The sequence below is a fragment of the Medicago sativa genome, chromosome 2, assembly GCF_051527215.1.
Source record: "Medicago sativa cultivar Bolivia chromosome 2, Bolivia_mono, whole genome shotgun sequence".
In the NCBI taxonomy this organism is placed as follows: domain Eukaryota; kingdom Viridiplantae; phylum Streptophyta; class Magnoliopsida; order Fabales; family Fabaceae; genus Medicago; species Medicago sativa.
In genome coordinates, this window is record NC_140750.1 from 2,712,534 (window position 1) to 2,724,962 (window position 12,429).

Here is a 12,429-nt window from a genome sequence, read left to right on the forward strand (position 1 = left end):
ATTTTTCTCTTTCGCAAACTAAAGCGCATAATACAATTTTGCCATTGTCATGGAAATTAACTATGTTTTACATTAGGAGGCCAACAAAATAAATTTAAGATTCCCTCAAAAAAAAAAATTAAGATAAATAACAAACCAAACAGTTAATCCGTAAGGAAAATAATTGCATTATTAGGGGTGTCAATGGGGATTTGCAGAGGCGGTTCCCCGCGGGGATTCCCCGTTCGGGTCCCCATTTTCGGGGATTTTTTTCCCCGTGGAGGCGGGGACGGGGAGAAATATTCCCCCGAAACCACTTCGGGGCGGGGATCGGGGAAGTATCCCCCGCCCCGCGGATTCCCCGTTCCCCGTGAAAATACTATAATGTCCTTACATTTTCAAAGAGACTCAATATTTACCTCTGGTTTTTGGGACTTTTCACATTGTTTAATAAAATAAAATAAAAAGAAAAAGTGTAAAATATTTAAGGCTTTTGGTTCATTCACGTTTCATTCTTTCATTCATTCTCTCCACATCTCAGATCTAAGATCTCTCCATCTCAATTCATTCTCTCTCCATCTCAATTCATTCATTTACGGTTTCATTCATTCATTCTCCATCTCAAATTCCTAAGCTAGACATCCACCTTTACTCTTGCAACAATAAACTGTATTTAGAAACAGTTAGAATCAAATCCATATATTTATTATTAGGATTAGAATCATAAATTCGGATTTAAATTATAAAATTGTATCTTATTATATTCATTTTATATGCTATTAGAGGTGAGTGTGGTCAGAAATCACAAAATCAACATAGTATGAGAGTGGGTTCTAATTATGTGAACAGAGGGGTTAATAATAAAGAAAGAAAGGAATTGCTAACAGGAACATACAATTAATGAAATGCTACAAATTACAATACTCAAATGTTCACTAAGTGAGACTCATCCCTAAAAGGCTTAAATATTTTTTTTTTTTGGTTCAATTGTCATTCAAATATAAAGTTAACAAAAATTATAAACAACATTACCAAAAGGAGTCATAATGGAAAATAAAAACAGGAAATAAGCAAACTAAATAACTTCCACAACGAACAAATGGTTCAGCAAATCTAACAAACCAAAATACTTGATAGTAAATTTTGCAAGATCTAGTCATCACCAAAAAGACCAAAACCAATGTCCTCATCAGATTCTTCTTCGGGCTCCTCATTGGCAGCAGCAGAAACATCAGTCAGGGAAGCAACAGCAGCTACAACAAACTTACTTGGGTCCTTCAAGAACTCCTTAACCTTGTCAGCCTCAGGGAAAGAATACTCGGTTGCGACTGCGACTGCAAGAACATTCTTGTATGCATTCACGAACATGTGAGGTGCAGCAGCGAGTGTTGGATAAGAGATGGCCAAGGAAAGTGAAGTAACCATTGAGACACCAATGGCAAACTTCACAACAAGGTCATCCTCAGTAAGATCCAGAACCTCAGGGCTAAACACAGAGCCATTGTCATACACAGAGAGGACCACAAGTGTAATATCCAGTCTGTCAGTACCGGAATTTTTATCAGACAACCGTGTTAGAGGATTAAAGTTCATGGAAAGTAAGTTAATGGAAAATATTTATCATGAGGTGTCAGCTTAATACGGATAAAATATCAGTGTCGGATTTAGCACGCTTCAGGCAAGGGTATAATTGTAATTTCACGAAAAAGAATATTTATATGTTTTTTGGTGGAAAATATCTCATTTTCCCTTATCCTTTCTCTCTCTATGTTGGCAAAGAATTCTCTTCCTTCTCTCTTCTCTTCTCTCACGCCCCTTTCTCTTTTTCTTTCTCCAATCCTTCTCTAATTCTCCTTCCATGGCAATCATATTTTCTTGTTCCTTCATGATCCTCTAACTTATGGAAGCTTAGTCTTCTTTGATTCTTCATTGATTCCTTTCATGAAGAGATTCAAATCTAAGGTTTGGTCTTGATCAAGAAGCTAAGGCTTTAGATTGTTGTTTTGGGAGCTTATGTTGAACATGCTTCATGGGGTTGGTGAATCAAGCAAGAAACAACTATGGGCTTGGATGGAAGTTGGGTTTATTTTGGAATCAAGAGTTAGGGTTTGGAAGATGGTGAGTGAAGATGAGCTTGAACTTGTGCATGAAGTGGTTTCTTTATAGGCAAGAACCAAAGAGAAAGAAGTAATATGAAGAATGGAATGTCATGAGCCAAGAATGCAAGAGAATCAAACTAGGGTTTTGATTGCTTGAGCTTAGGGCTTGAAGGATTATCAAGTTTATGTTAAGGTGAGTTCCATAGATAGTTTTCCCACCCTTTGGGATCATGATTATGTCTTGTATGAATAATATGAAAACTATTAAAAGTCTAGGGTTTAGTTATGTGATTAGTTGCTCCTTTTCTTGCCATGCATACTAAATATGTTAAAACTTGTCATATGAGTGTTTTACAAGTATTCTATGATCAAATATGTTCCAAAATACTTAGAGACACTTGGTTTGAGGTTTTTGGGTCAAAAATACCATTTTTACAAGTTCTGGACTGTCACAACTCGCCACAGCGAGCAGAACGAAGCACAACCAAGGTTCTGCTCACCTCCAACTCGCCATGGCGAGCAGTTGCTCGCCTCCCCAGTAAATTTACTCGCCATGGCGAGCAGACTGTGTGGTCACACATGGTTTGCTCGTTTCCGGCAGGTTTTGGCATTCTTCGAGCGGTTTTCTTTGTACAATCTTTTATAAACGTAAAACCCCTCAAACCAAGGTCCTATATGATGATCTTTTAAAAGGGTTTTCTCAAGAATGAAGCAAGTATTTAATATGTTTAGTAATGCTTGGTACATGAGAGAATGGCATGATACGATACGATTTGGGGTAGCAAGTTATTCTTAAGCAAGGGAAAAACTAAAGCCTCGACATAGTTGTTGAGAACTAGCATGTTAAGCAAGAATCCCTAGAATGATAAGACGCGAAGTGTAATCTCTTCGCACATGAGCTAGAATGATATAGCAAGCATGATTAAGTATGTACAAGCATGAACAAGTATGAGTTTACCGCTAATCGGTTCGATAAAGGTTCCGAGGTAAACAAGCAAGCATGATTAGGTTTAACCTACATGAATGACAAGACCATGACTTATATAAAGTAGGTGGCATGTCTCTTGCTATCCACACCAGGGGGATACAAGGGGTTCTCATTATGGGAACGGTTCAAGCCGCAAGGGACCCACATGTCACTGAATAAACAAGATGTAGGTGTTCGTGTCTCTTGTTATCCACGTCAGGGGGATACGAGAGGTTCTCGACCCAAGGAGAACGATTCAAGCCATAAGGGACCCGCACGACACCGAGGGAGTCCGATGTACCCTTGCTAGGTTTCATCGGTCATGTATGGGATTGTTCTCGGGGTTACTCCACCTGGGGCTTTCCGTAAAATGAATCAAGATAATGACTGTTTGTTCAACGCTAACATAATGAATGAACTTATGCACGACCATGTATGTTATGATTATGATTCCATGCACGACTATGTTTATGATCATGAATGTACTCATGTACGATTAAGTGAAGAACAAGAGCATGAGATGCTAATAGACAAGTACAAGTTATGATTAGAACAAGTAAAGAATATAATACCGACGACTATCTTAGTTTTCCCCTAATCGTCCGGTTTAGAATCATGCCATGACTATGTTATGCTTAGGCCTCGATACGTAGAGCGTATTCTTGGCAATGCGGTGTTAGATTCCCCTTGACCGTCATGACACGTATAGGAAGTGAAGCCTATAACAAGTTAAGATGAGCCTACGACGAATCTAGTATGCACGACCGTCTAGGAAGCATGACCACACACGTATAATCAACCGTCGGGTTGTATTGTAGACACGTGGTGACCGTAGGTTTCCCCTGAGGTTACCTATAGCCTAGGATTTAGGGGAACTCACTGAGACATTATGTCTCATCCCAATCCTTATTTGTTTCAGATAAACAGGTTGGACGTCAAGGTAGCAGCCGGATGGATATTTCAGCGAGAGCTTGTTCGTACTCGCAGCATGGTGATTACGGATTACACGGATGCATTTATCTTATATTAGACAAGAATTGTTGGATTGATAATGTACGAACGCGTCTTGTTGTATAATATATTCATTCGAAGTTTTTATGTTGTAAAATTTTAATGTATCTAGTACTAAACTAACGCACATGCTAGACTTTCTAGATACGTCTAGTATGGGTGTTACAACAAGTCCATATGAAAATGGTCTGATGCCTAGCTTGGCAAGCAACGCAACTTCAGAAGAGCCAACCTTGTCTCCCTTCTTGATGAGTTCAACAGGGGTAATGATTTCTACAGTACCCTTGTTAATCTTTGTGGGAATGTTGAGCACCTGGAAGAAAGAGGTATGGGAGGGGTCAGGCCCTCTGTTGCCAGGAGGGACAACAACATCAATTGGAGCAACCAAACCAACACGAGCAGGAGCTCCAACCTTGTACTTGGCAACCTCTTCACTGACCTCCTTGAGGTCTCCTTTGGTGAAAATCAAACCCACATTTCCAACAAGGAGAGGGATAAGGTTAAGAAACGCATTGTTCCCCGTTTTCTCAGCGTGCATCCTCACAGATCTCTTCATCATAGTATTCTTCCCCATAAGAACAACCGAATCACCACGTAAACCACCACGAATATTCTGAAGCTGGTTAGATCCAACGTTATCAGCATTAACAATCAGAATCTGAGTGAATTCATCTAGAAGCTGGCAAAGCTTAACATCGTAAGCTTGTTTCTTCTCGGCTTTGGTTGGTTTTGGTGCCATTGATGACGATGTTTGAGTTTTTTTCTTAGGGTTTTGATGAGAGCAAAATTGAGGGCCAAGACGAAGATTTACGTCAAGGCGGACAGTAGCTGCGCCGTCGCTTTAACCTCTGGTTTTGTGGAGGTTAGTTGATTTTTGAAAGTGAGTGTAGAAAATGTGGAAACCCTGACGTAGTTGAATTGTTAAATTGCCAGTAAAAGCGGATGAATGAATGAATTGGAAATAGTTACCTCTTTTATTGCTGTCTGAGAATAAATCTCTAGCATGGAATCTAGATCAAGTTCAGCAGAAGTTGACAGGGAACTTCGCAAAAACATTTTTACGATAGGATATTTTAGGGATTTTTTTCTTTCTTTCTATCTAACAGAAGTGAACGGTGTAACTAGGAGATATAAGTGTAATTTAGCCTTTAATATATGCATTCTACATGTGTATAAAATATAAACTAATCCTCTCGTCCTGTACAACAAAAGAAAGTGGCTTCATCGTAATTGAAAAGAAAGTGACACTAGTAATTTTTTTTACTAGAGTACATCATGATATGTTTCTGAACACTGTATTCACCCAAATAAAATACTGACTTGGTATAAATTACCAATAAAAACTATGCTTCAATAAAAGAAAGACTCAAAGCTGCTTCAAAGAAAATCCCGTCCCATTGCCACGCGCCACGGTTCCTTGCTGCTGCAACATACTTTCTCCCCGGCAAAATATATTTATGGTACAATATACAATGGTCACATTCTGCTGAAATTGAATCCACCAGATGGGACTGGAAGGTCGCTACCTCTAAAGGTAAAACCAGGTTGAGAACCATTGCCTTGAGGTAGTGTCTGATCTTCATCTTCCAACCAATATGTCTCGAGAATCTTGACAGCCTTCTCATAAATTTCATTGTTGTCATGACTCTGCAAGATGTCAATCTTTTTCAATCCCTCGTCATCATCTATCATCTGAGCATACAAGTTGACATCTCCCTTGTTACCAAAGCTTTTCTCCGCTTCTCCAACCTTCAGAAAATTCTCAAGACCTTGTAAACAGAGAGAAACAATTTTTGGATCATGGCAAACAAGCAAATCACAGAGAGGCTTAATGCAGCCCTTGCTCGCCAAATACCTTGTAATAAAAACAACATTTGGTAAGTTAATAAGTAGACTCTTAATATGGCCAGCATGAAGCAGAGCCAGAAAAAAACAATCGAAAAAATAATAATCACATACTTGATTTGTTCATGGGTGCCGCCAGATGTAGCATTAGAGAGTGCCCATGCTGCTTCTTTTATAATGTCAACCTCCTCATTTCGAAGAAGATTGACAAGGGGGGCAATCAGATCAGCTTCAATAACAGCCTGCATCATATACATAAAAGGTAGAGTTCAGATAGCTTTTTCGGAAAATAAGACAACTAAAAGTAACATGCTTGGCAGTAAAAAGCAAAGAAAACTTGAGACCAAACCCAAAACAGAAAACGTGTTGCCAATAGTCAAGCGTCGCAAATCGCAATACACTCCCTTCGGTGATGTATTTACAGCAAAATGGAAACCAAAGGGTTAACTGTCACCTAGCAGTTCAACTATTACTTTGACTGAAGTAACCTGAGAACTAAATATATTATCAACAAAGACTGCAATAGTCATTATTGCACCACATCTCTATGCTAGACGACACATCGCTTCAATTTATATTCATGTGTACCCAGACATCAAACTAAAATGCAAACAAAACTCAAGAATACCCAAAACAGAAAACATATTGTCAATAATCAAGCATCACAATGTGTACCCAAATATCAAACTCGAAGAAAAGCATAAGCAATAAAGAAATTAACATTGCACTTTACTAAACATGAAATTTAACATCGAGTATAAAAAAGATGGGATTTATTATTAGATTACCTGTATCTGCTCTTTGTTTCCAGCTGTAATGTTTGATATAGTCCAGCAAGCCTCTTTCTTAATACTTTTCTCGTGATTATGTATCAACAGGTTCAAAAGGCATGGGAGTGAACCATGATTGATAATGGCCTGGTAAAAAGAGTAAAACCAAATCAGTTAATTCTCAAAGGTGACACATGAGATGATCAAATTAGACTTACAAAACATACGTATCAACAATTTCAGGTTATAATATTTCAAATTTTAATTTGATTTCCAAAATAACTAAAACAACAGTAATTCAATACTTTACCCAATAAAAGTTAAGTTTAATTAGAAATAATTAGGTAGCAACAAAATATAACAATTCACAATCCATTATGACATTACCTGAGTCTGCATATCGTCTCCAGTTACAATATTTCCCAAGGTGCGAAGTGCAGGAATTATCACGAAAGGGGATGGGTGCCTTCAAAACATGCACATACAATTAGAACCAAAACAATCAATAATTGCAAAAGAAAATTGGTTGAGCAGGGATAGAAGAATTGGTACTTACAGAAGGAGCTCCACCAGTCTGCCACATACACCTGCGTCGATCAGTGCTTGTTTTTTGTCATTTGTTCCATCCGAAAGATATGCGAGTGCCCAGCATGCATCTGTCAGGACTTCTTCATCATTGGAAAAAATCAAACGCTGAAGAGAGGGAAGCGCTGGCCTGACCTGTCCATGAAAATTATAGTATTAATACAGAGATAAAGGTCTTATTGCAGGTTCAGTTTTTAAAATTTAACAAAAACAACAACTACCTGCTCAAAAGGGGGTTGTGGCTTGCCCCTGCAAAAGTTTGACAGGGCCAACGTTGCAATTTTCAGCATAGAAAGATCTGCTAGATCATTCAAGTGGGATAACAGAGGGATCATGGCACCATGACTGAGAACAATATCACGGCACCAAGGGGAATCGCCGGAAATGTTTCTCAATGCCCACACAGCCTATAATTTCAGAGTTTTAGTGTTCAGCAGAAAAAGAAAAAAAAAATTAAAAAAAAAATAAAAAGGAAATCCAAGTTCTACCAATATTAGATTTTAGTTAGTGTAAAAAATATACCTCGTTCCGAACATCAACACTAGGTGAACTCATTAGAGTGACAAGTAATGGCACAGCACCATGGTCAATTACCACCTTAGTGTTCTCAGAAGTTCCACCTGCTATGTGTGCGAGTATCCAAGCAGCCACAAGCTAAACAAACAAATCACAGAAACATCCAATCAAAACAACAAAAAGAGGAGTTTCACCACACTACATAAATTTCCAATCGAAAAAATTCAAACAAACCTGGTGTCGAGGAAAATCGTCCATAGCTAGAAATTCAACAAGACGAGGAACAGCACCAGATTGAATAAGTTCATCAATCGAAAGACTGGATCCTACAAAACAAACATCAAAACCTTAACACTTCCGAAAAGCAACATATTAACGCATTAAAAACATGAAGAGAAAAAAAAAATCAACGGTTACCGCTCGAAATAAGCTTCTGAAAATCAAAATCATCCATCGTAGGAAAACTCTCGAACCGCAATAACAACAAATCGAAGAATGCTGGTTACTTTTCACGCTTACTTTTACTTTTACGATATGCAAAACCCTGATTTTTACGATTGAGAATTGTGGGAAGAGAGTTTGAGAGAGAAAATAAATAGGTATATTGAGAATTAGGAATGCACACAATATATATATATATACACACACACACGCACACACACAAATCTTTTTTAAAAAAATAGAGAAAATAAAATCTCAGGAGATTGAGTTAGTTTCTATTTTTCCGAAACAACTATTTCATATTTATCTATAACCTTATTTTTCCGAAACAACTATTTCATATTTATCTATAGCCTATTTTACTTTTAGGATATGCAAAACCCTGATTTTTACGATTGAGAAAACCCTGATTTTTACGATTGAGAATTGTGGGAAGAGAGTTTGAGAGAGAAAATAAATAGGTATATTGAGAATTAGGAATGCACACAATATATATACACACACACACACACATCTTTTTAAAAAAAATAGAGAAAATAAAATCTCAGGAGATTGAGTTAGTTTTTTATTTAAAAAGGAAAAAAAATTATGCAGCTTTGTAAATCTCTTTTATTTTATAATAATTGTATTTATACTCTCTTATACTATACTAACATAAAACGGACATGTTTTTCCATTTTATTACGTTAACACATGTAAATTATGAAAAATATTTTATTAAAAGTTTTGATTTTGATTAAAACTTACTAATAGATATTTATGACTTTTAAATTGTAACAAATCTGTTTTCTTCGTGAGCTTAGCTCAGTTGGTAAGGACAATGCATAAAATATGCAAAGTCCGAGGTTCGAACTCCGGTCGCCACAAAAAAAAATTGTAACAAATCTAACAAATGATGTTTTTTAATGAGACCACTAATATAGCAAATATATATGGCATATCAAGTAAGAATGTTATAGTTATGTGAGAAAGATAGGAATGATTTTCGGCCCTTGGATCAAAACTAAGTGGTTGAGATTAAAAAATACTATTAAATGACTATCACGCACACTTGGTTCCATTTTACCCCTTTCTTCGCGTGAACCTTTTATCTTCCTCCTTACCTTTCTTAATTCGGTCTTCATCTACATAACACCACTTACCTTTCAAAATTGCTAATATTATATTTGGGTTTTGCTATAATAGCTAACCTTTTTTTTTATGAAGGGCTGTGTTAGAAAGATACACCTTTTTGCTACTTTTTAATATTTTATTGGGTCCCACTAGTTCTCTCTCTTGAATTCTTTTCACTGTTTTCCACTCTCTTCTCACGCTCATTCATCTTCCAAATTCTTCAAATCTTATTCAGCATCTTTTCATTCAGCATGATAAAATCTTGATGAAATAATCAATTTCATTTGAGCGGGGACAAAGAAATCGAATAAAATTCACCCCCACCCCCAAATTTAACCACCAAATCAGAACAAGAATTTAAATATAGATCATGGGAATGGAAACAGCCCCCCAATTTCTAAACCTAAACACAAAATCAAAGAGAAAACGAACTAAATTCAAAATGAAATGCAGGTAGTTTGGAGGGAGAAAAAAGAATTGGACTAACATAACAACAACTGGGCACGTAAAAGTGTGGATGGGTGAAAATTGGAGAACAATGGAACAAAGAGAATGGGTGGGCCCCAAAAGTAAAAAATTTATATAACAAATAACCATTTAAACATCAATTACAAGTTCGTCCCTTAGTTTTTTCTTTTTCAAAAAAACAAAAAATGGGTCTTTTTGTCCAAAGCAAAAAGGTGCATCTTGCTAACATAGACCTTCATAAAAAAGGGTGGGTCTATTCTAGCAAAACCCATTATATTTATTGTGCTCAGATTTACAAGTTTTATTTTATGGTTATTATTTGTTTTCTTTTAAATAATCATCGATAGGGAATTTCCTTACCATGCTCGAGGACTTGGAATCTTGAAAATATCAAAAAGTAAAATATAATAAGAAATAATAAAATAAATAATTAATCATGGCCTTGTACGAAGATGATGGTCTAGGAAGGACTAGTTCCCTTGCTACATCCCACTAACGACAATAATAAACTCTGGATCAGTGATAAACTGCAATAAAGATGAACCAGATTCAAATTGAAATCAAATGCAAGATATCAAACAAGAGATTGAGCGGCGACAGGGAGGAGATAGGAAGTCGAATTGGTGATCGAAAATAGAGTGGAAATTTTGGGCGATAGAAAGAAGATGAATGTGTGGCGAGAGGGTCGCAAGGACAGACGGCGAGAATGGGAAAGAGAGGGACTCCGGGAAAGATCATCGTCGGAGAAGAATGAAGGGTCGTCGGTGAAGAGAGATTATCGTCGGGTAAGAGAGAATGGCTGAGGTGAGAGGAAGAAGATGAACGACGTAACAAATAGAGGGGTCATGTAAAACCCTATTTCTATTAAAGCGATAAAACACGCGAATATAGAAAATATTCAAGAAATAGACGCTACGTCTCAACAAAACCAAAACATGCATGCATATATAAAAATATCTCAACAGTCGCAGCGGATACAAGTCATATATCTCCAACATATACATGCCTTGGTCAAAATATATCAACATATAGAAATCCTCTAAGTCCCGACAAGTGGGCAAATCTCAACAAAATAAAACAGAATCCAACAAACATAAAGACACGACAACCTAATCAGAGCCTAATCCTACGACTCCAAACGATAACGATGATAGCTCCTGCTATCCAAGCACTCATCAAAAGCGAACTACTCCTGCACAGCATCTACCCATCCACACAGACAGGTAGGCGGTCAAAACCACTGGGGGTAAGCTTTACATCAATCATAATCAACATATGAAAACATAAGCATTCAAGGATTCAAGCATATCATATATACATAACAATCCCTCCTAGAATACTAGCATCACATGATTATTATCCCCCATTCCTTACATCTCAAGCTATCACATTACTCACTTAGCATAGCAAGCATATTCAATCTTTAATCAAGTCATCGACATAAGCTCGTCATTTATCAACATCAATCAATGAGAGGATTACTTACCTTATTACTCATTTAGCATACTTAACTCAACAAGTACAATTCACCATTTCAAAGTTATAAGTAAGCAATCATCATCATCAAAGAAATCACCACATCATATATATACATATACAATTTTCACCTCATTACTATTACCAAATGATTATCATCAATTAGTTTTACCAAGTGTATAAGCACAAGCAAGTAAAACATGAAATTAGAGCATGGTCCAATTATTCACAACCATCAACAAAATTCACCAATGTACATATACACCAATCTACACAATCTGAACATTCACCAAATTTCACCAATGCACAAATTCAACAAGTCACATATTTAATTATGACACAATTCATCAACCAAATCAATTCCAAATGTCACAAGTATGTACTCATCAAACACACTTATCATCAACAATCATCATTCACATACCATAACAAGATAATATTTCAATATGCAATGCGCCTAGACTCGACACATATATGCATGTGGTACTAAATCTCCTCAAGGTCGTCACCCATGATGCAACAAAAACATCATATGTAAGAGAACACCTCCTCTCTTACAAATCACCTATGTAAAAGTACACCCCCTCTTTTACATTTCACATATGACTCAATATGATTATGATGCATGGACATACAACAACGACCCAATAATGCACAACTTCACCACAACAACGACAATGTAAAAGTACACCTCCAATTACATTGACTATCTCAACAACATTGCATTATCAAGTATACATGTCCACACATTCAACAATCATAATTCACATAAGAGTCATCATCACACTGTTAGCCTATATTTTTAAGGCTATCATTTAATGTGGTGTTAAATGCAGTCAAAGGAGAGTTGACCTTATCATCGAAGAAACGAAGGATTGTTTTATCGAAGTTGGGCTTGCTGGGAGCACGTGCTTCAGTTCGACGGATGAAAAAAACCATCGAAGGACAGTTATTTCAGATAAGGACAAGCAACAGACATCTCCAAACGGCACATTCGAAATTCAAATTAGGCGGTTAAGACTTGTTAGTTTTTATATGGTTATAGGTTTGAATTCGAATGTAGGTAGTTATTTCTATTTGTATAAATAGTAGTTTTTCATAGGAAAAAAGAGTCGCAATTCAATCATACAAAACTTACACTCAAATTATCCGTATGGAA

At 36.7% G+C, this 12,429-nt stretch overlaps 2 protein-coding genes across 2 annotated transcripts; both read right to left on the reverse strand.

Annotated features, from left to right (window-relative positions):
- Window positions 1-966: 966 nt before the first annotated feature.
- Window positions 967-4,886, reverse strand: LOC146943601 (large ribosomal subunit protein uL10-like). The gene is made up of 2 exons (XM_085741879.1): window positions 4,230-4,886; window positions 967-1,507 (listed from the first exon to the last, which is right to left on the reverse strand). The coding sequence occupies exons 1-2, from the start codon at window positions 4,793-4,795 to the stop codon at window positions 1,132-1,134; spliced, it is 942 nt and encodes a 313-aa protein (XP_085598005.1). The 5' UTR covers window positions 4,796-4,886; the 3' UTR covers window positions 967-1,131.
- A 317-nt stretch (window positions 4,887-5,203) lies between these two features.
- On the reverse strand, window positions 5,204-8,378 carry LOC146943602 (importin subunit alpha-1-like). Its single transcript, XM_085741880.1, has 9 exons — window positions 8,190-8,378; window positions 8,007-8,098; window positions 7,779-7,910; window positions 7,478-7,663; window positions 7,228-7,391; window positions 7,059-7,137; window positions 6,690-6,818; window positions 6,016-6,143; window positions 5,204-5,911 (listed from the first exon to the last, which is right to left on the reverse strand). The coding sequence occupies exons 1-9, from the start codon at window positions 8,224-8,226 to the stop codon at window positions 5,533-5,535; spliced, it is 1,326 nt and encodes a 441-aa protein (XP_085598006.1). The 5' UTR covers window positions 8,227-8,378; the 3' UTR covers window positions 5,204-5,532.
- Between the last annotated feature and the right edge of the window lie 4,051 nt (window positions 8,379-12,429).

Bases quoted from the DNA above. Each gene is read 5' to 3' on its own strand.
- LOC146943601 (XM_085741879.1), bottom strand. From the start codon at position 4,795: ATGGCACCAAAACCAACCAAAGCCGAGAAGAAACAAGCTTACGATGTT. The intron at 1,508-4,229 runs ACTTGTTGTAAC...ACTGGATATTAC, and splicing joins ATCAGACCATTTTCATATGG to ACTTGTGGTCCTCTCTGTGT.
- LOC146943602 (XM_085741880.1), bottom strand. From the start codon at position 8,226: ATGGATGATTTTGATTTTCAGAAGCTTATTTCGAGCG. The intron at 6,144-6,689 runs GTAATCTAATAA...TATATGATGCAG, and splicing joins GAAACAAAGAGCAGATACAG to GCTGTTATTGAAGCTGATCT. The intron at 5,912-6,015 runs GTATGTGATTAT...TTTTATTACAAG, and splicing joins GGCACCCATGAACAAATCAA to GTATTTGGCGAGCAAGGGCT.